General features: G+C 43.6%; 3 protein-coding genes across 4 annotated transcripts; 1 reads left to right on the top strand and 2 right to left on the bottom strand.

The window, feature by feature from the left end:
• The first annotated feature begins 674 nt into the window (after nucleotides 1-674).
• Nucleotides 675-3,566, top strand: LOC310914713 (nicotinamide riboside kinase 2-like). Its single transcript, XM_083871070.1, has 8 exons — nucleotides 675-944; nucleotides 1,092-1,182; nucleotides 1,565-1,610; nucleotides 1,741-1,927; nucleotides 2,164-2,235; nucleotides 2,861-2,967; nucleotides 3,170-3,261; nucleotides 3,372-3,566. The coding sequence occupies exons 1-8, from the start codon at nucleotides 919-921 to the stop codon at nucleotides 3,375-3,377; spliced, it is 627 nt and encodes a 208-aa protein (XP_083727196.1). The 5' UTR covers nucleotides 675-918; the 3' UTR covers nucleotides 3,378-3,566.
• A 247-nt stretch (nucleotides 3,567-3,813) lies between these two features.
• On the bottom strand, nucleotides 3,814-11,495 carry SQOR (sulfide quinone oxidoreductase). 2 transcript variants are annotated; one of them, XM_083871068.1, is made up of 10 exons: nucleotides 11,401-11,495; nucleotides 9,920-10,171; nucleotides 9,415-9,585; nucleotides 8,868-8,921; nucleotides 8,120-8,314; nucleotides 7,027-7,236; nucleotides 6,370-6,553; nucleotides 5,450-5,517; nucleotides 4,479-4,657; nucleotides 3,814-4,273 (listed from the first exon to the last, which is right to left on the bottom strand). In XM_083871068.1, exons 2-10 carry the CDS (start codon nucleotides 10,151-10,153, stop codon nucleotides 4,216-4,218), a joined length of 1,353 nt encoding a protein of 450 aa, XP_083727194.1. In that variant the 5' UTR covers nucleotides 10,154-10,171; nucleotides 11,401-11,495; the 3' UTR covers nucleotides 3,814-4,215. The 2 variants fall into 2 exon arrangements, with proteins under 2 accessions (XP_083727194.1, XP_083727195.1); XM_083871069.1 differs by lacking the exon at nucleotides 11,401-11,495 and adding an exon at nucleotides 10,974-11,123.
• Nucleotides 11,496-12,593: 1,098 nt separating this feature from the next.
• On the bottom strand, nucleotides 12,594-17,978 carry BLOC1S6 (biogenesis of lysosomal organelles complex 1 subunit 6). The gene is made up of 5 exons (XM_083870981.1): nucleotides 17,872-17,978; nucleotides 17,022-17,166; nucleotides 15,882-15,969; nucleotides 15,266-15,352; nucleotides 12,594-14,503 (listed from the first exon to the last, which is right to left on the bottom strand). Exons 1-5 carry the CDS (start codon nucleotides 17,927-17,929, stop codon nucleotides 14,384-14,386), a joined length of 498 nt encoding a protein of 165 aa, XP_083727107.1. The 5' UTR covers nucleotides 17,930-17,978; the 3' UTR covers nucleotides 12,594-14,383.
• Between the last annotated feature and the right edge of the window lie 2,529 nt (nucleotides 17,979-20,507).

Genomic DNA, 20,507 nt, shown 5'->3' with positions numbered 1-20,507 from the left:
CCCAGGCCCAGCCGAGGAGCAAACATGATGGCCGAGGAAAAGCATATGAGGGAAGCGGGAAAAGCAGGGATTGCCTCCGTTCAGAGCAGGCTACAGAGGAGAATCCCCCGGCGCAGATTTCCCGGCCAGTTTTCCCGGGCGCCCCGAGGCCCGGCCCGGCCCGAGGACAGGCCGTGACCTTGACCGGCCGATGCTCCGGGCGCTGCGCCCGGGACACCGGCAGGGGGCGCCCCGCGCACCGCCCGCGGCCTTCCCACCCGCCGCTCCCTCGGGAGCCTCGCGCGCCCTCACGGGCAGCCACGGCCGGTCCCGGCCCCGGCGTAGCTCCTCACTGCAGAGCCGGGCTAGGGTCCGGAGCGGGGCCCAGCCGAGCCGCCGGCAGGACCGAGCACCCGGCACTGCCGCAGCTCCGCCCTCACGGGAGGGGAACGCGCGGCCCTGCGCTGCGCCACCAGAGCCAGCAGGGGGCGCCGCAGCCCCACCGCCGCCCCCGCCCTTCCCCGGCGCGGAGACCGTCGACCGCCCCCTAGCGGCCGGGCGTGAGCAAGCGCGCCCCAGCCAATCGCCGCGAGCCGTTCGCGTCAGGCCGCTTCCTATTGGCTGCGCGGCGGAGGCGGCCGCCCACAGGGCGCGGCGGAGGGCGAGGGGAAGGCGCGCGCGCGCGGGCACCGCCCCCCTTTGCGGAGCGCGCGGCGCGGCGCGGACCGGCCCTGCTGTGCTCGAGCCACCATGGCGCTGCCCGGCAGTTGACGTTTGGCCTCTCCCCTCTCCACCTTCTCCTCTTTCTCCGGCCCCCTCCTTCCCCCTGCCCGGGTCCCGGCTCAGGCACCTAGACGGCCCGTACCGGAGACACCGGGTCCCCCCCCGCCCCTCAGAAACAGGCAGTAGGAGTCGGGCCGGGCGGCCGCCGGACGCGCCATGAACATCATCATCGGCATCGGCGGGTGAGAGCCGGGGCCGGGCGGGGCGGGCGGCTCGGGCGGCGGGGCGGGCGCGGGTCTCTCCTCCCGGCCCCTCCCGGTGCCGCAGTGGGGGTGGGGGGGCGGTGCGGCCCCCACGTGGCGCTTCCCGACGGCCGCGCTCTCCCGCAGGGTCACCAACGGCGGCAAGACCACCCTGACCCGCCGGCTGATGCGGGCCCTGCCCAACTGCAGCGTGGTGCACCAGGATGACTTCTTCAAGGTGAGCGGGCCCGCCGGGCCCTGCAGGCCGCGGGAGGGCGCGGGGTGACCCCCTCGGGCTTCCGCCCGCGCTGCTGGCGCGCTGCCCGCCCTGCGCCGCCCTGCCCGGCCCTGCCCGCGGCTCCGGGCCCTGCGGATAAGGCCGGATAACCCTGCGCTACTCCGGGTCCCCTCCACTTTCCGAGCAGCGCTGGGCGCTGTGCTCATGTCCCTGGGAAGATAGAGGAGCGGGCGGTTTTATCTGCATGCAAAGGAACCTGGTGGAGGGTTAAGATTCCCCTTTTTGTAGCTTCAGGGTTTGGATCTTGCTTTGAAATGGGTGTTGAGCTTCTCGGTAGCTGTCCTGACCAAGCAGGTTTTTCTTTTTCTTGTTACTGTTTCAGCCCCAAGATGAAATAGAAGTTGAAGATGGGTTTAAACAGTATGATGGTAAGCCTTTGTTAGTGTTATCAAAGCATAACTCAAAAACTTTAAAGAGTATTTTGATTCTTTGTGTGCACTGTTTTGTACTGATTGTATCAATTGATGATATTTAATGAAGTTGTCTGTTTTGTCTCAGTGATTAGTGCATTAGATATGGAAGCTATGATGAGTACCATAAATGCTTGGATAAAAAACCCAGTCAAGTTTGAACGTTCTCATGGGATCAACAACACACTGGATGCCCAGATCTTGGACGATAAGGACGGAGGAGATGAAACAGTCCACATTCTTATTGTTGAAGGCTTCCTACTTTACACCTACAGGTAATCAATTGTGCCTTCCTACATTTTGATTTTTACATTATTTTATGTAATGGATAAACCTCCAAGGGAATAAAAAGACATATTCTAAACCAAGAATTAGCAGGAAGCATTAACTACTGCCAAGTTTAGGTGTCCCAAGTCTAAAGTCCTCCAAGTACAGGAAATGGATATAGTTTTACTTTCCAGGGTTTTGCTACTAATCAGTCAAGGTGTAACCAAACAGGTGTCTCTTTCAGGCCACTGATTGATGTGTTCCACCATCGGTACTTTCTTTCCATTCCGTATGAAGAGTGTAAAAGGAGAAGAAGGTAAGTTTGTCTGAGATCTTTGCTAGCCCAATAACATCTTACTCCATTCTAGACTTTGTTTCTCTGAAGCTTTTAGATGAGAAGGGATAAAGGCAAATGTAGCTGCTGAGTTAGAAGACTGTAGCTTCCTTCACCAAACTGACCTGAAACTTCCCACCAAGCTATTGTGTATGTAATGCTCAGTTTCTGCACACACCTGGTTTTCCAATTACACAGTTCCCAGGTCTCAGACTATCTGAGGTTTTACATTGGGCTGTATTGTTGCACACATACGTTATTCTTACTACAAGTGAAAACTTGAATTGCATTTCAAGAGGAATAAGCAGACAACCATTTTACATAAAGTTCTGCTAAAGCTTTTAAGAGTTTATTCATCAATATTTTGATAGGTCTGTCTTGGAAACTCTTTGTGCATTTTAAGCATTTTGGGCTTGCACATCAAATTTCAATTTATTTGCATAACTTGATGCTTGCAGCCCTTGCTAACTACTAAGTTTTGATAAGCTCAGAGACCAAACTGGAGTCAATGGGCTTAGGCTAATGTATAGAGAAATGCAATGGAGCATCTGTCATTTCCCTGAAGTGTTATTATACTGCTTTTGAGTAACAATGCCTTCATTTACAGTTCCAGGAATTACACTGTACCGGATCCACCTGGATTGTTTGATGGCCACGTTTGGCCTATGTATGTAAAGCACAGGAAGATAATGGAAGAACTTGGAGTTGATGTGGGTGAGTCTTTAACGACAAAACACTTGATGACATTGCTTTTCAAACCTGTGCCATACATACTGGTTAGATGCATGAAAGGTGAATGAAGCAGGTGGGGGGGTTGTATTTCTCTGATACCATCTAGCTGCATGCTTTTTAAATTAGGATCTGGCAAGCTTACAGAGACATTGTATTATAGCTTTCTTATTTTACTTTCTTCAAGTGCATTTGAATGGGACAAAATCAAAGGAGGAGCTGTTTAATGATGTGTATGGGCAGATCCAGAATAAGATTGAAGAATTACTTAACACCCAGGTATATGCTCATGCTTATAATTGCAATTCAATGGCAAACCTTTTAAAACCTGTGTTGGAAAAGCATGAAGCTGTAACTTGAAATATGTTCACTTCTATCTTTCTGTTTAGAAATAAGCTGCTGCTGCTGATTCTTGTGAGTGAAGATAATTCCTGTTTGTTCCATGCTGTCTACCTGACTGCCTCTAAAGTTCCAGCTTCTGTGAAGACTCAACTCCCAAATTCAACTTTGTTCAACCTTTCCCTTAAACTGAATTCTATATGGTCATAATTAAAAAGCACTTCCCCCTTGTCTGTGATCCTAAACTGCTTCAGTCCAGTATGTGTTCTCAGGTTCCTTTTTTCATGATGTCCTTAGTGTCACAGGTTAAAACATTATAGTGGAAATTATGTGAAGTGGCTCAACTGTCCTAGGAGAGTGTGTGTGTATCCATAGACACAGACACTGCTTTGACTTCTTTGCTTTCAAAATTTTGCATGCCTTCCTATAATAATTAGGCAGCAGGTATGCATAGAAATTTGGATTGATGCTCTTGAAAAATAAGATACTAGAGATTTTTCAGGCCATTTTACTAGCATTGAATCACTGTTAAGTCCAGTGCATGCAATTGATCTTGGATGCAGACAATTCAGTTTAGGGTTAAGAAGAAAATTTTACATACAAAATAGCTCTAAAAATATTGATGTTCTAGCAATTCCTGTAGTAATCCATAGGGTAAGGCAAGATCAGCTTCCTGTGTAAATACACAAGTAGTTTAAGGCCTCAGTTTACATAAAAAGCAGAGAAAGATCATTATGAAGGCTTTAATCCATAGTAGGAAGAAAAGTGAATTAGTGACCAAAGCTTGATTAAAAAAAAAAAATTAAGCCTGCCACATATTCCGCAAGGGAATATATGTATTGATCCAGTGTGAGACCAGTCCACTTCTTTGGAAAATTTTAACCAATGCAGCAGTTACTTCAAGCCCAGATGCAAAAGCTTCCTGACAGGAGCTGGTCCTCCCCAGTATCCCCTGGAAACAGAGAAAGTTCTTTCACATTCTATCAAAGTAGGGCTTGGGGAAAATTTTTTTTTTTTTCTTATAAGATACTATACTGTGAAGAGCTAAGCATTAGGGGGTTGTTCTCATGAAGCTGAGGATGTACTTTGCTTCTATTCTAGCAAGGAACTAAACTAGAACAGGTGTTTATACCTGATTGTTTTTCTCCAATACTTACTTTAGTAGCGCATTCCAATAGAGCAGAGGCATCATATCAGCTTTCATGTGGTACATGGTTGTTCTCTCCTTACTCTGGTCAATAGGAAAGGTCTCCAAAGGCTGAGCATTGTAGTCAAACTCTGCCAGAATGACCTTGTTGTAGCCTGTTACCAGTGGGCAGGAAGTGTATCCATCATACTGCAATGAAAAACAGCCACTTCTCATTATTCTGACCAAAGCTTAAGGGCTGAGGTTTTACAAGCCATGGTTAACATTCACATTTCAAAATAACTTCCTAGGAAGTCTAATGCATTTACAGTGTAAATACCAGTGAAGTTAGAAGGCAATACTAAGTCACTGTATTTCAAATGAGGATCTGCTTAACAGCATTGCTTAAATTAGACCTAACCTAGAACAAAGGGGCACGATGCCATTAATGGTTGGTTATTGTAACTTAAGTGGAACAAGTGGCCAGCAGATCAGGATGAGAGCTGGTGTTTACTCCAACAGGATCTTTAGTGATGATTTCCAGAGCATTGCAGGATATTCAGGTTAGTGCCTGAAGGAAGCCATTTGTAAAATACAAGTAAAGGCTAAAGGACAAATTTGAACATATTTATGTTTAACAGCAGTAGTACAGAAGCTTGAGTTTAACTCCTTAAAACATCATGTCCTACACAGGAGAAGCAAGTTTTAATGGAGCAGGTATTGCCTTAACAGTGTAAGTAAATCGCTTGCACTGATGAAAAGCCCTGACTAATCAGCCTCTAACCTTCTCTCAACTCAGAAGTCAGGGAATGGCAGTATTCATGATCTGTGCAATTCCATTACTACTCTGACATGCAGCATGTAACCATTTAGCACCACAACTGCAGAGGCAAAGCTTTTCCTGCCTTTCAGTTCACACACTCAGCTGCTTGGAAGACTTCCTGTGTAAGAAGGGAAAAAACATTCAAGAGAATTTCTCCCTAAGATGAAAACTGTAAGTACCTTTTTAACTGGCAACTCGTTCTTCATTACCAGGGAAATAGTTTTATCAAGGACTCCAGACTGTGCAGCTAAATAAGAAAAAAGGAAATGTATTAGGACTTTCAGCCAGCAATTCTTGTCATTCCTAAAGCAAACGCTAGTAGCCATGAATTTTGTTGGACAATTCAGCTGCAATTGAACTTACATGTAAATTTCCTGACCTAGATTAAAAAAAAGGAGAAAGGACTAATGCTTGGGCCTCACTGTTTTGAACATGCTAAAGCTTAATAAAACTTGGGCTGATATTTTTAGCCTATGCCCATTCTCCTATGATAAATTATACTTACTCAGTCTTACCAAACACTGAGGTTCTGGCACACTGAAGTTCTGTTTCATTCTGAGTGCTGTAACTGTAGACCCATTTACTGAAGTAGTTAAATACCCCACTCTTTCATTACATCAATAGCATACTGTATACCCTGGGGTTTTTTCTACTTTTTAATTTGCCTTTTATCAGTTGTGAGACCATACACTTCAAGTGTTTTAATTGTGGAACCTGGGGTTACAAGGCCAGAACGTGTGATTTTTTGATAGTGACTTATCAGGTGACACATACATGAGGACCTAAGATAAAGCAGAAAGGTTCATTACTGAATGGTGATGTAATACAAGAATACTTCATTCATTATATGACATTCTGTCACATAATGACAAAACACGAAAAAATAGAATTAGTTTATCTGTGAGGCCTCTGGGACAAGAGAACTGTTGGGTTAGTGGCATCAACATGGTCTGTAGTTATCTAGTCAGCCCAGGAGACTCTGGCCCTTTTGAAAGCTCAAAATTGAAGTGACAATTCCAGGAACAGCAAACTAAACAAAAAGCTTACTGTGACTCCACTCTTGTCATTTATACACACAAAGATACATATGCAACTTTACCTACGGCTGCAGCAGTTTTTGATGTTGGAAGGTTGGTGCAGTCTCCAATAGCAAAGACATTAGGATACTTTTTATGTTGCAGAGTCTCCTTATCTACATCCACCCAGCCGTTTTCATCTGAGACAGGACTGTTGATGAGTACAGCAGGTGGCCCCATTGGGGGGGTGACATGAAGCATTTCATACTAAACAGAAAGAAAATGCACTCAATGCAATGGTTAGTTCATCAGAGCAAACTTCATCTGTTAGTATGAGGCAATAGGCACAGAGAGGGTTTCTTGGGTTTGTGTCTGTTTTGGATTTTTAAACAAGTATATAGAATGAAATCTGCTCTCTGATTTCAAGTGCATCCTTTAATTAACATGAACCTTATCAAGCAGCTCCAGTCGGAAGCAATTTGCCTTCCTCCATACACATCTGAGACATTCCCACTGCACACAGGACTCCAGGCATAATTTATGAGAAACCACCTTGGTTTCAAAAATTTTAATATTCTGCTAAAGTTAGAGATTGTACTAACTATCTCTAACTGGGGAGAGCAGCAGTCTGTTATAACACAGTCTGCAATGAAGCAGACTGTGTTATAACAACATAGAATTACTTTGCAGTACACAAGGAAAAGAAATAGAACCAAATGAGGGGTTTGAAAGCTCCTGACCTGATGAACTTCAGTCACTCCAGGTTTGTCCAGGTTTTCAAACACAGCTTCTTGCTTGTCTGCTCGAACTTCTATGAGGTTGCGCTTGTAGTTAACAGCAAGATCCCTGTCCTTTACTACTTCAAGCAGTGCATCAGCATATTTCTTAACAGCAAAAATCACACCAAGTGAGGTGTTGAACATGATGTTTGCTTTGGGACGTTTTCCTGTCTGCAGGAGGAGATCTAATTAGCCTTTTCTATTAAGATGCTGTGACAAGACAAAAGAACTGTGCTGCACTACTAAAGAGCTGATAGAACTATTCATGCAGTGCAATTACTAATGAATATTTAATTAATATTTCACAGCACGTTAGAAGGTAGACCCTTTCAGGGTGAGGTACTGAAGATACTTCACACAACTCGTGGGAAGAGGTGGCTGCAAGGCACTGCTGTATGCAGGTTAAATTCTCAAAGCAGTTTAGCGTTAAAAAGCTTTCTGAAACCTTCACTTCTATGCATAGCTCAGATACTCACCCAGTAGGCTGCTCATGAGATTTAAACAGATATGAAGCTGACACTTCCACCTGAAGTTGTCTTTTGCTTCCACTAAGCTTGCTTTAACAGCCTGGCTAAGACTCCTCCTGATGCTGAGTCAATGTGCCCAAGGAGTAAGCATAGCCACTTTTCAGACTAGTAAACAAATGGCAACAGGTATTAAGTACTTAAAGTAACAGTAACAAGAATGACTTAATTCCAGCCAGCATTATTTTGCTGCACCGTGTGAAGTTATAAATTAGGCTGAGAACAGTTGTATCTGCAGCTCACCAGAAGCAGGGCAAGCAGTCCTTTCAGTACGAAATTCTGAACTGAATTTCTGAATTCTCTGAGTTTCTCTGGGATTAAATATATGCTAAATATTTATGTACAATCCATTTACCTGCATTCCTTATACATTAAAAATAGAAAAAGCAACTCAGTCACATAATCCTGAGTCACAGCATTCTCATGTGGTTTAAAGGTAATAAGTGTTTTAAAGATAATATGAAACCCTTAGAACAAGCCTTTCTTCCAACCCTTAGAACAAGCACTGGCAGAGAGGGTAAAAGACTTACTTTTCTCAAGTATGCATCTGATAAATACATGATCTTCTGAGGAGCCCCTGCACACTTCACTGGAGTATTTGGAAAAGTGAAGATAGCATTTCCTTCTTTAAAATCCTGTAAAGCTCTCCATGTTTTCTCTACTGTCTGGGCTGAATAATTGGAACCTATTTTAGGGTGATTAAAACCTTCAGGCAAGCCTTTGATCTAGGAAAAGAGAAATTAAGGTTTCACATACAGATTGCAAAAGTTTTGTCATCATTGTCAAGTATTAAATACAGACATTTAATGAGAAATTACTGAGAAAAAAACTGAGAAATTACTATATAAGAAGTTTTTGTCAAAATGACAATCCATATTTACTTTCTAGTTGGTATTTTTAAAAATAGACCTAGCAATAAAACAGGTATTTTCTTTAGAATTTAGTATATGATTTGGTAGATGTAACATTTAGTGAAATTACTTTGGTGTGCAACACCTAAGCATAGGTCTTCAGTGCAGACCCAGACCCAAGTTTTTGTAGACTGAAATTCAGAATGAGAATATATAAAGTCACTGCCACATCACCACAAGTAAAAATCATGAAAAAAAAAAAAAAAAAATAAGGTGAATGAATTTTTCTGTAGTCAGATGCAGATACCTGTATCTGCCTAAGGTCATTTTGTTTTAACTAATCTGCATCCAGTAATTATTTCCCTATTACTCCTGAGTAGTGATGCTATTAAAATGAGTAAAAATATGATTACTGTAAAACAAATACCTTTTCATAATGCAGACTAATTCCAAGGGCGATTATCAAATACTTGTAAGATACCTGTTGTGTAAAGAACAAAAAGTATTTTAGACAAAGAAACCAAAACATTACCTCAAAATAAATTTCAGTTGCCTCACAGCAACAGTCACAAGGAAGGAGAAAATAGGGAGCATTAATAACAAGTTAAGCTCTAAGAATTCTAGTTAAAATGCTAACTGCATTATGAGTTACACACAGAGCCTGTACACAGACCCGGCTATCTGTAGCAAAATATTCTCTTTTCTGTTCAGTTCACCATAAACAGGGCAAAGGCCCATGACAATAGTATTTTAAGTTGATGTTATTCTAACATTCTAACCTAGTTATCTAGCACAATTTTTATTAGAAAAACATTTTAGGATCAAGTACATAAGATTAATTAGAATTTCCCAGCCTCCTAGATGCTGGAGGCCTTGCTCAATAGCCAGTTCTAAGGGGACCTGCAGAAAGTAGACAGACAACTCATGACAAAAAATAAAAACCTTTTTTTCCTTTTCTCTTTTTACATTATTACCTTGACATCGTTCTCTAGCCAGACACAGTTCTTATCTGGATCCAGGGCTATAACTCGGGATTTGATCCACTCCACACCTGCAGGTATTACACTTTCCATTGGACGTGCAGAAGCCGCCAGCTGCTTTACACCACCCCCAACCAGGGTCCACAGAGGCTGATAGTAATGAGTCTGGAATAAAAGTTCAAATGGACTTCAATTTCAAAACTGTTTAAAGGGACTCAAAGGCACATCACTCCCAATGGGAGCAATGTACTATTAACATTGTATTATTCTTAACAAAAGAAGCTGTATAAATAACCAAGATTTTTTTCCATGACAAAGCTGCAGGAATGCATAAATCTCATGGAGAAGAAAGTGTCATACAAAACCTTTTGAAAGGTGGTTAGTTGGCTTACTTGCCACAGTTAAAAATGTGTTGCTGGAGAGGGGTGAGAATCAGACCCATCTGGTCATATGTAAAATGTTTTTTCCTCACAGTGCTTTACAGCAGAAGGAGACTCACCTTGCTTGGCTCAACTACAGCCACATTTCTTGCCCCCACTTTCCTCTTCATCCGAGCACTCATGGCGATTCCACCAGCACCTCCACCCAACACGAGGACTTCATAATAATCCCTGGCAGCACACCTGGCTGCTGTGTGCAAGCCAAAGGAGCTCATCTTCTGCATTCCTGGTTTCAGCAGCCACAGACAGGAGCGGAGACTGGAGCAGGAGGACACTGCTCCAACTGCTGACATCTTGCCTTAAGTGGGAAGCTAGGAGATAAGGGAAGGCATCAGTAACAATTACGGGAGGCAGAATTGATAGTTATTTAAATGCCTGGGTTGGTTTTCAAGGCAAAAATTGTAATACTAAATTCCTCAAGTCATCAAGCAAGAATTACAGTTTTTTCATTTATTTACTCATTTATGTTTCTTACAGACAGATGTTTCAAAATTACACCAGAAACCTCAAATATTTTCAAGAAAATCTTCCAATGTCAGCTTCAAAAATTCTCCACTACACTAGATGTAGTTGAGCAACTCATTCTGCAGCTTTCTGTGCTATCTTGACATCCCTCCTGTCTGTGTACCCTGAATTCTTTATAATGAATGGCCCATTATTAATCCTTACAGTTACAATTTGGGACAGAGAGGGAAAATTCTCAGAGGTATCCACTGTAAAACAAATGTTAATAATTTTATTTTACGTATTTCCAAGATGCAAACATTTTCTTCTCATTCCCTCCCCCCAGTCAGAACGAAACACAGAACTTCACCATAAGTTAGTTTCACTTTATAAGGCTGTTTGTCATCTGTGCAGGCAGATGATATTTAAAAATGTGGACCTACATTCATAAACCTATTCTCCCTTTCACTTTAGGGCTATTTGTTTGCATGTTTTTAGAATAAGTCTGTTTAACACTGAAGAAAATGGACTTTAAAGAAATCACAGTTAAGCCTGAGCAGAGAGCTGAGTACATCATGTCTCAACTAGCGCCTAGAACAAACACAGCCGGAGTTCATGCAGAGGCACTCAGGACAAATAACTGCAGTTTTTTCCTCTCCGGACACGTACCGTGTGCTAAACTCCTCACACTGCCTACCTCACCGATCCAGCTTGTGGAAGGAAGTTGGAATAAATAGACAAGTCCTACCGGCAAGAAGTACAGACCATTGCGACTATTCGTTAAACAGCTGGCCGCGGATCAGCAGTTTGAGCACTCCACGCACGTGTGCGGGCGGCTCCGGAGCCTCCAGCCCCTCAGCCCCCTCACACGGCCGCAGGGGGCCGAGGGCCGGAGCCGAGAGACCCGGCCGGGCAGGGGAGCGGGGCAGGGGAGCGGGGCCGGGCGCCCGGGGCTGGGGCACGACCCGGAGAGGCCGCTCAGGCCCGCGGGCTGCCCCGCCGGCCCGGCCCTCCCGCCGCCTCCTGCCGCCCGGGCCGGCACCGCGCTCCCCTCACGGCGGGACGGAGCCCCGGGCCCGCTCCCGGCCCCACTCACCGCTCCTCGTTGAGCCGGGCAGGGCAGGGCAGGGCAGGGCAGGGCAGGGCAGGACCGCGCCGCCGGGCCGGGTGCGATCGGCGCCGGGTGCGGGGAGCGGCGGGGCGGAGCTCGGGGCCCCAGGACTGCCCGGCCGCGGGCAAAGGCCGCGCTCCGGCCGGGACGGGACGGGCAGGGCAGGGCAGGGCCGGGAGCCCCCCGAGGGGCTGAGCCGGGCGCTCCGCTCCGGGCACCGACGGCACCCACAGCTCCAACCCCGCGCTTCCCAGAGTTTTGAGAGTCCACTCCTAACCCTGGCCCCCTGCCAATCCCTGATGGAAAGCCAGCCGTGCATTGGGCACTGGCCTCCATCCCGGGCAGCGGCCCAGCGCCTCGCTCAGACACACAGAGGTGTGACCCTTCCAAAGTCCAGGCCGGACGGGAGGGTGGGAGCTGTGTGAGCGCTGGGCACACACCGCCCAACCCCAACGCTGTGCTACCACTGTTATCTACTCCCTAAGTCACTTTTTACGAAATCAATCGAGACTAAGTGTACACAGCGATAGATTTGCTCGCTGTAGCTGGGCGTGCTGATGCAAGCACACACTTTTACAGGTCAGTATCATTAAATTCGTCCAAAGCAGCGTTTACTTTTATGCATTAAGACTTACAAGAGTATTTGGCAGAACTTCCTATGGAGATAATGAATTGTAGTTTTCACTGAAGTAATTCAAGAACACATTAATAGAAGTTACGTGAACTGAACAAACTTCATCCTATATATTTTTATTAATTTTTCCCCCCTTTATTAGAGAAAAGTAATTTAGTAAAATTAAGTACTTATTAATAGAAAACCCAGATCTTACCACGCTTTTATAGGAAAAGTTAATCAATTACATTTTTATGTATGTGCATGATTCCTCAGGTAAACACTGTTAGCTTTTATTCCTTTGATTGGAAATTATTCCAAATGCTGAAATGTATCAAATTTCAAAAGTATCAATTTCTATTATTTTCTTAGAATTCTCTAGTTCTAGTTAAAATAACCACGATTTTTTTGAAACAAAACAAAACCACAGTTCTTTGGAAAAAAACACACAGTTCTTGACAGAGAGAGAGAATTCCACTTGAGACAGTAAACTGGATTCTATAAGAAGGCATACAAATCAAGAAATATCAAAGGAATTCAATCCTGACTTGGATACTGAGGCATCTAGGTGCATGTTATAGTTTAATGAGAACAGTTTTAATTCCCAGATCTGACTGTGAAATTACATTACAAAATAAAATACTTAGACAACATTTAGTTATGTACATTCTGCTCCAAAAAATGGACTGTGGAAATTCTTTACATTTCTCATAGAAATACACACAAACCACAGCAGAGGCCAACAATCCACTGGCAGTTAACAGCCATGAGTCAACTTCAGGGAAAAATACCTGTGGAAAGTTTTAATCTAATACTGCTTCACTAAAAGCATTTCAGTGTCTCTTCAGACTGCTTTAAGTAGTTTGTTCTCCTTGCCTCAAAACATTATCCCAGTTTACCTTGCATGATGCCTGGGTACTTGTTAGAGTACATCTTGCACAGAAAAAGATGACAAATATTAAGAACAGGAAACTAGGAGTTCAGAAAATTACAATACAGAAAGTCCAGGCAGGTTTACATTGTGTGAGTCACCTAAAACAGAAGGAAAAGTAAAATTGACTGTGCCCCTGTGATACCTTCCTATACATATTTTATGGAAAACTTTACATATCTTACCATTTATCTTACCTCAAAACACATCACTTACATTATTACTTAAAAAGAAACACAGATATAAAATAACTAGTTTGTTAGACTGTAGGAACAAATAATTTAAAGCTCTTTTACCAGTCTGGACAACTTTTACATTCATTTGAATGGGAGTTCACACCAAGTGGCTGCAAGAAAGGAATTACATTCAGAGAAATGGATATCAACCTCCATTACAAATTTCTCATCAGTACAAAATAATAATCATCAATGTGGGTGAGGACAGTGTAACAAAAAATCTCTTATATGGCCCCGAAGTGCAAATGATTCATTTGTTAAGGGAAAAACACTAAATGCAGTAGCTTTCCTACAGGTGGCTGAATTTCATATGAAGTGGAAAATTTTAGTTTTGCTTATGTTTTATTTAGTCACACAAATGAAATTACAACTTCTAATCCCACAAAAAATATGCTTAGACCACACAAGACTTCCTAATAAACCATTACAGAAGCAACACTTTCCTGGTTGGACTTAAATGTTTGTGGAAGCACAAAGTAACTAATCTTTGCATTGTGCACACATCAATTTTGACAATCTTTAGTGTTCTGCTTCTCCCTTGCAAACCATTTCAGCTGGGAACTTATTCAGAAGTTACTTTAAAGCTGTTCTTAAGTTACTTGATGACAAAAAAACACCCCATTGCTGCAATGAAGTGAACTTTTAAGCAAAAACACTGCTATTTTCTTCAGTTTATTAGAGATGGATCAAGCTAAGGCTGCACAAGAAATCAGTATTTATGATCAAAGACAGATCCCAACTGCATGAAACAAAGAAGTTTCAGTGAAAATGCAGGCACTGAAGTCTGGTGATGAGAACTGAACTTTAGGAAGTATTCTGCATTTTGTCTGAAAAACATGTGCCAGTCATCAAATCTCTCAGAATTCTAAACACCAAAAGATCAGAAGAAAACAAAAATGGATAGATACTTAAAACTATGATGCCTAGTTCTCTTATATACAAATATATATAAAATTAACTTACATTATAATAATATCAAACTGCATAGCATTACAAAAGAAGGCAACTTGAATGGCTGAAATTAAAAAATGTGAACGTTACCAACTCTATTATTTCCATTCTGGAATTTATAATACCATAGGGTAGACTGTTGCTAGCAACAGCTATAGCCCAGTTTAAGCAGAGTCTGCCTTAATTCCAGTGAATGTAGAAATCATTAATTCAGACAAGTTGTTGCATGCTCTGCTTTCAGGTCCTCTTTGCAGGTTTTGCTGTTAACTGTTTCTCTCTTTCAAGTTCTTTCTCACGTTGCTGCTCTCGTTCCAATTCTTCCTTCTGCCTCTTTTGTTGCAGTTTAAGTGCTCTTTTCTAAACAGAAAAGACAAGAAAATAATTTTAAGTTTTACAGATATATTTAAGTTGGACCAACAAACAAAATCCCTCCCATTCTCCCTCTCTCCAACACACCCTTTTTACGACTGAATGTAGCATAAACTGTTAATTTTTGCTTCATCCCTCCCACTTTCAGCTTACTGTTCAAAAATGGGAAGTTTGTGATCTACACTGGGAAAACACAAATTGGAGCCCCTTCAGTCTCACTAAAAGTCATCCTTTGGGTAAACCTGACAAGGTTCTTACCACATAATTTACTACCTCCAAGAAAAAAATTCTCTTGTTGAACACACTGAAGGACTAATCTTGCCAGAATGTAACCAGCCTGTCTATACAACATGGAACCAGTGAACTTATGCCACTGTTAATGGCACATTAAACAGAAGGAGAAATTCTTACATTTGTGACAACCTAGTTTCCATTGAAATGAAACTGAAACAACAAAGAGAACTGCTTGGAATGGAGTGGACTAAGCAACAGAACAAGGCATGATTCTTACACCACCTAAACATGAAGATGACACTGAAAGAGTAGTTCAGATGTGTAAGTGGCTTGAGGAACATTAGGAGCAAGTGAAAGGTTAAAAACATACATGGCTTGGAGCTACTGAAAACATCCTTTTAAGATAAATTTCTATTTTAATCAGAATTTTCACCATGCAGCCAAAGGAAAAGTTGGAAGTCAATAATACATAAGTAAATATCTGTACTGGAAAGTAAAAATATTTATCCCACTTACTTTTAACTTTGATGTCTTCTCGTGCAGCATCATCATTTCATTTCTAATATTCACTAACTTGCTGTGATAGTGTTTAGCTTCTGAAAACTTAAAAACCATAACTGTTAAAGCAGTGACTGTCAAGTTACAATAGTTGTTTTATAAAGCTACATAGCAAAATAGCAATCAAAACCAGTGATTACCAAAACAATTTGATAACAAGTTCAAGTTTATACATAAAATTTACATATCACATATTAATATACAAGACTACTACAACTCAACAGTCACACACAGGAATCTACTGAGTGAAGATTCATGAGACAGAACAAAAATATTACAATTTTATGCAACATACATGAGTGTTTCATGCACCTCCCTGCTAGTCTGGGGAGGTGCACAGAGCCCATGCTGGAGCCTCAATCCTACTGAAAAAACAGGTACATTTGCTTTGGCTGCTGGCTTTGAACAGCCAGTCCCACCAATGCTGCCTGACTGAGCCTGCATCTTTTCCTGTTGCCCTTTTTATTTAAGGGAAATATGCTGGTTCCCACCCCTCCAGCAGTTTGTCCCTAATATCTGAACTGGTTTTCTTTCTGTAGGTCATTAAGAACAAGGAAAACTTACTGGTACTTACCAAAGCATTGATATCAACAATGGAGTTACACTCTTTGAATTTTGAAATTTCTTGTTCTAATGTTTCTAGCAGTACCACTTGGTTCTGTCTAAAACAAACAAAAAAAAAGATGCATAAACCCAAAGTAAAGCACCATATATGCTTTTCAACCAGCCTTTTAAATAGACTTTTAATCAAAACAATATCAATACACACTTCCCAATACCAGATTGTTCTTATGCATTGCTAGGTGATTTCAATAAAAACACGAGTTAAAGACTTCAGAAAAATCCAAGCTGCTTTTGTTGCACAAATTCGGCTGGCATCACACAGCACATGGATATCCAGGATAAATATCCCCAAAACCCTGAAGAGGCACTCTCCAGGTTGCAGTGGTTGACTGGAAGGAAGAACAATTAGCTCTTGACTTTCCACTTGGGTGCCTCTGTGTCACGCTGCAGGACTAAGTTATTTCTGTACAGAACTCATGTGGATTCCTGGTGATTATTAAGGATCTCCATCTCACACAAATCAGCTCAAGTCTTTCCAGACAAAGGCAGGAGCATGACCACATCATGCACAGTGAAACCCAAACTAAGGTACCCTGCAAAACCTGAGATGGATCTGTGTAAAGCTCTTTCCAGTATCTCTGTATCCATGGCAGATCTGGGCTGCATTTGAAATCAACTACTCTCAGTTATCAGTGAGGTATCAGTGTACAAAGAACTCTCATCTGCTTAGCTCCTTACTTATATTTTTCAAGAGTTCTGCAATATGGTTTAGAGATTGAACAACAAACAATATATCTCACTACAAGCTGCCCTGAACACAAACTGCATATCTCCAAGCAAAATAAACCCAGCTTTTAGCACACTTTTCCACTAGAGAAGTGAATAAGCATTTAAGAAATCTACGTCTCCTGTTCTGCCTGGCTTAGGGGATTTTAGTCTCCTACTGTTACACATTCTTCAGCCACAGTGCTCACAGGCTACACTGCAGCTTATACACAGCCTGGTACTCCCACTGATCACTGAATTATTCAGGCTGCTTGAGTCAGGATACAGAAATGCTGATAAACTGTATTCCAGTTAAAGGGAGCTGGCACATTATACTGAAAAAGCAGCAAACCAAGTGTGAAGTTGGTTTCAAAAATCTGCTTACGTAAGTTCCTGCAGTGCTGATTTTGATCGCTGAAGATCAGGCAGATAGTGAGAAATCAATCCTTCAGCAAGCTGCTCCACAGCTTTCTCATCTATTAAAGGCAGATCTTCTACAACTCCTTCATCTGGAGATGCATCACTGGGACCTACACCAAAGAAAGGCAAGGCTGAGTGTGACAGGTCAGCACATACTTAAAGTTTCACCTAGAGCAACTATATTTTCCTTTTCAAAAATTAAAAGCATTAAAACACATTAAAATTCTCTGCACTTTTTCCACTAAACTGGACGTTTGTCTTCCTCCTCTTCTTTATGCTTCCCTTATTCTCAGTCCTATATCACAAGCTTCCTGGTAAACTCTTTTATGTGAACAGCAGCAGAAGAGAAAGAGGGAAATATATCTGTTCCATAGATATCTTTAAAAAATAATAAAAAAATTGAGTACTCCAGTCTAGTGAAGAAAAAAAAAAAAAAAAGGGCAACATCAGTGCTCTGACTATGTACCAAGAGTACCTAAACATTAACAGCCCCCAAACCTTTGCTTTCAAACTCTGAGAACAAGCCAGGCTATGGAAGGTCTTGCCTGCCACTCAAAGAGTTCATGCTGAACTCCAAGAACTGAACTTCACAGCCTGTAAGTTTCTTATGGGCACGCTGTGATTATTTTTTGCCTGCGGCGCTCAGGGAAGACAAAACTCCTCTACACCCTCAGGCCCCGCACGGGAGGCGGCCCTTGGCCTCCGAGGGGCCGGGCCGTGCGCCGGGGGCAGCGGAGCCCTGACCGGGCCCCTCCTCGGCTCCCCCGCACCCGCGTCCCGCCCGTCCAGCCCCTCCTCGGCTCCCCCTCACGTACCCAGCGAGCGCCCGGGCTCTCCCGCGGCCGCCGCCTCCTTCCCCTCCGCGCCGCTCATCGCTGTCACTGCCGGCGCGCTCCGGCGGGGCAGAGCAGGGCACGGCTGGGCAGAGCAGGGCAGGGCAGGGCCGCCCGAGCCCGCGGCAGGCGGGTCCGGCTGCCCTCACCGAGCGGGCCGGCCCGGCGCCCCCCGGCCCGCGCCCCGCCGCCGCCGCACCATGGAGGAGTCACCGTCACCGCCGCGCTCGGGGCCGGGCCGGGCCGCGCGCGGAAGTGACGCGCAGTGAGGGCGGCGGCGCGGGGGGACCGGGCTGGCGGCGGGGCCGGGGCCGTGTCCGTCTCCGTCTCCTGTCGGTGTCCTGTCGGTGTTGGGCTCCTCCCCGCCGCTCCCCGGGGCTGCCCGGCTCGCCCGGAGCGGTCGGAAGCCGCCCGGCCCCGGGAGCAGCCGCTGGGGCCGGGGCTGAGCCTCGGTGTGTGCGGGTTCGAGTCCCCGGAGACCCCGCTGTGCTGAGGGGCCTGGCACTGCGGAGCGGCCACGGCTCCGTCCGGCGGGCCCGGGACCGGTCTGCTCAGGACAGGCAGCTATAGAAGGAAACTAAAGAAGGACCACTCGGAAAGTGGTTTTTTTTTTTTTTTTTTTTTTTTTTTTTTTTTTTTTTTTTTTTTAATGCAGTATTTTAATATATCCCCAAACCTTAAAGATTAAATTAAATTCAGGCAGCCTTCCTAATGCTCTTCTTCAGAAACAGATTGAGGCAAAAAGGGGTTTTCGAGGTGATCTGTCAACCTTAAAACGAACATTTCTAACAGCGAGATTGTTGCAGATTCGTTTGCATTTTTTCTTCATGTGCATATTGTAATTAACTTTTGCTACAAATATGTCACTATTCCATCATCAGATAAAATACTTAAGCCATTTTCTGCTTTTTTAAAGAAGCAACAAGAGGAATTTGTTAATTAACTCAAACAGATTCAACTCAAATTCTTAATTCCAACTGGTCCAGCAATTTTATTTAAAAGTTTCTTTTGGTAGGAGGGACAACCCACTTCTGTTGGAAGTTTCACTGGGAAAGACTTCTCAGTTTCCAGATGGAATTTCTAGTAAGAACAAGTGAGATAATGACTCTGAAATAGTCTCACTTGAGATGTGGGAGTTTCAGATTTGTGCTTCTGCTTTGCCTGTTCCAGGCCTTCCCACGTCTTGCAGAAATAGACTAAGGATTGGAATAGAAAACTGGTATCTGGTTTTCTAGACAAATTAAAATTTAACTGTTTGACAACACAAATGTTCCAAAAAAGAGAATGATAGAAAACTTTTCTTGTTCCTTTTCTTCTGCAAAATGTCCTCTGTTTCACAGTAACTATTTCCCAAGTGCCTATGTATGTAATACTGTTAACACCACATAATCATTTTATGTTGTAGCAACTGTGTTCAGAAACCTTTAATCCAATATTGCCACATATGCTTTCTGAATTTTATTGTTGAACTGATTTAAGCAGTTACATATATTGTAACTGTGCCCCACCCTAGAAATGTGAGTGAAAATGGAGTTAAGTTAGCTTGAATTGTATAGCAAATAGGATGTTTTAAACCATCAGCTTTGGAGGTGCCACATGACTTCAGGGATGACAACATGAAAAGCAAACACTTCACATTATTAGGTAACTTTTTAGAGGGTTTCTGCTCTCATTAAATGAGATTATAGAAAGAGTAAAGCCTTGGCTGTTACAATAAAGAAATTGAATGCAGCAGAGTGGTACAAACAGTTCTGTTCAACAGAGGCTCAGAACAAAGTATGAGTTGGTTCTTGACAACACTTCTGCTCTTAGTTATTCAGTAAAAGCTGGCAAACCTTGGTGCACTGGTTTAGTGTGTTAGTCCTCCCAGCTAAATATCCTTCCTCAGTGCTAGAAGTTTCTGTTCCTGTAGAAGTGGCAAAGCTGCAATGTAAAGCCCAACACCTTAAGACAGTGTTAAAAGCAGTTCCTTTGGTGGCTCCTGGAACCTGGCTGCTCATGTCTGTGCGTCCTCACTCACTTGTACTGGTACAAGTGGTGAAACTCTTGAAACACAGAGAGAGTTAAATCACCCAGAGAGAACAGAAACATTAAAAAATGGGTGAACTGGAACACAGCTGGGAGCACTTTTCTAGGCAGCAAGGCTGGCTTAACTGGTTCCCGTTCCTGGCTGCTCATTCTGACTCCCACACTGTTCGCTGCCCCCTCGTTGTCATATGGATGTCTGTGCAAGTTGAGATCATGGGACCAGTCTCAGTTACATATACAAATATATCCAAAACCCTCCCAATATGCATTGTTTAATTCTGACTCATTTCAGGGACTCAGTTCATTGTCTGGCCCCTGAACAATTGTGCTGGTAACAATGCCAGAGGAATGGTGAGGTAGGTGAAAGGGCAGAGATGGCACCACTTTAGTCACTTGAAGAAAAATAACCTGAGAATTCCTGCTCAGGAAAACAGCCGCATTGTAAAGTGGCAAGGGAGCTCAGATAAAGAGTCACACTGTCTATTTTTGGACATCATTATGAGAACAACAATAAACAACCTCCATCCAAGGCCGGTTTACCAGAGAGGACTCCCCTCCCGCGGGGCCAGTTCCGAGAAGGGGCTCACTCC

The sequence above is a fragment of the Zosterops lateralis genome (genome assembly GCF_965231275.1).
Source record: "Zosterops lateralis genome assembly, chromosome: 13".
Lineage (NCBI taxonomy): Eukaryota > Metazoa > Chordata > Aves > Passeriformes > Zosteropidae > Zosterops > Zosterops lateralis.
The sequence above is the reverse complement of the archived record's forward strand: the minus strand, read 5'-3'. Positions and strand labels throughout refer to the sequence as shown.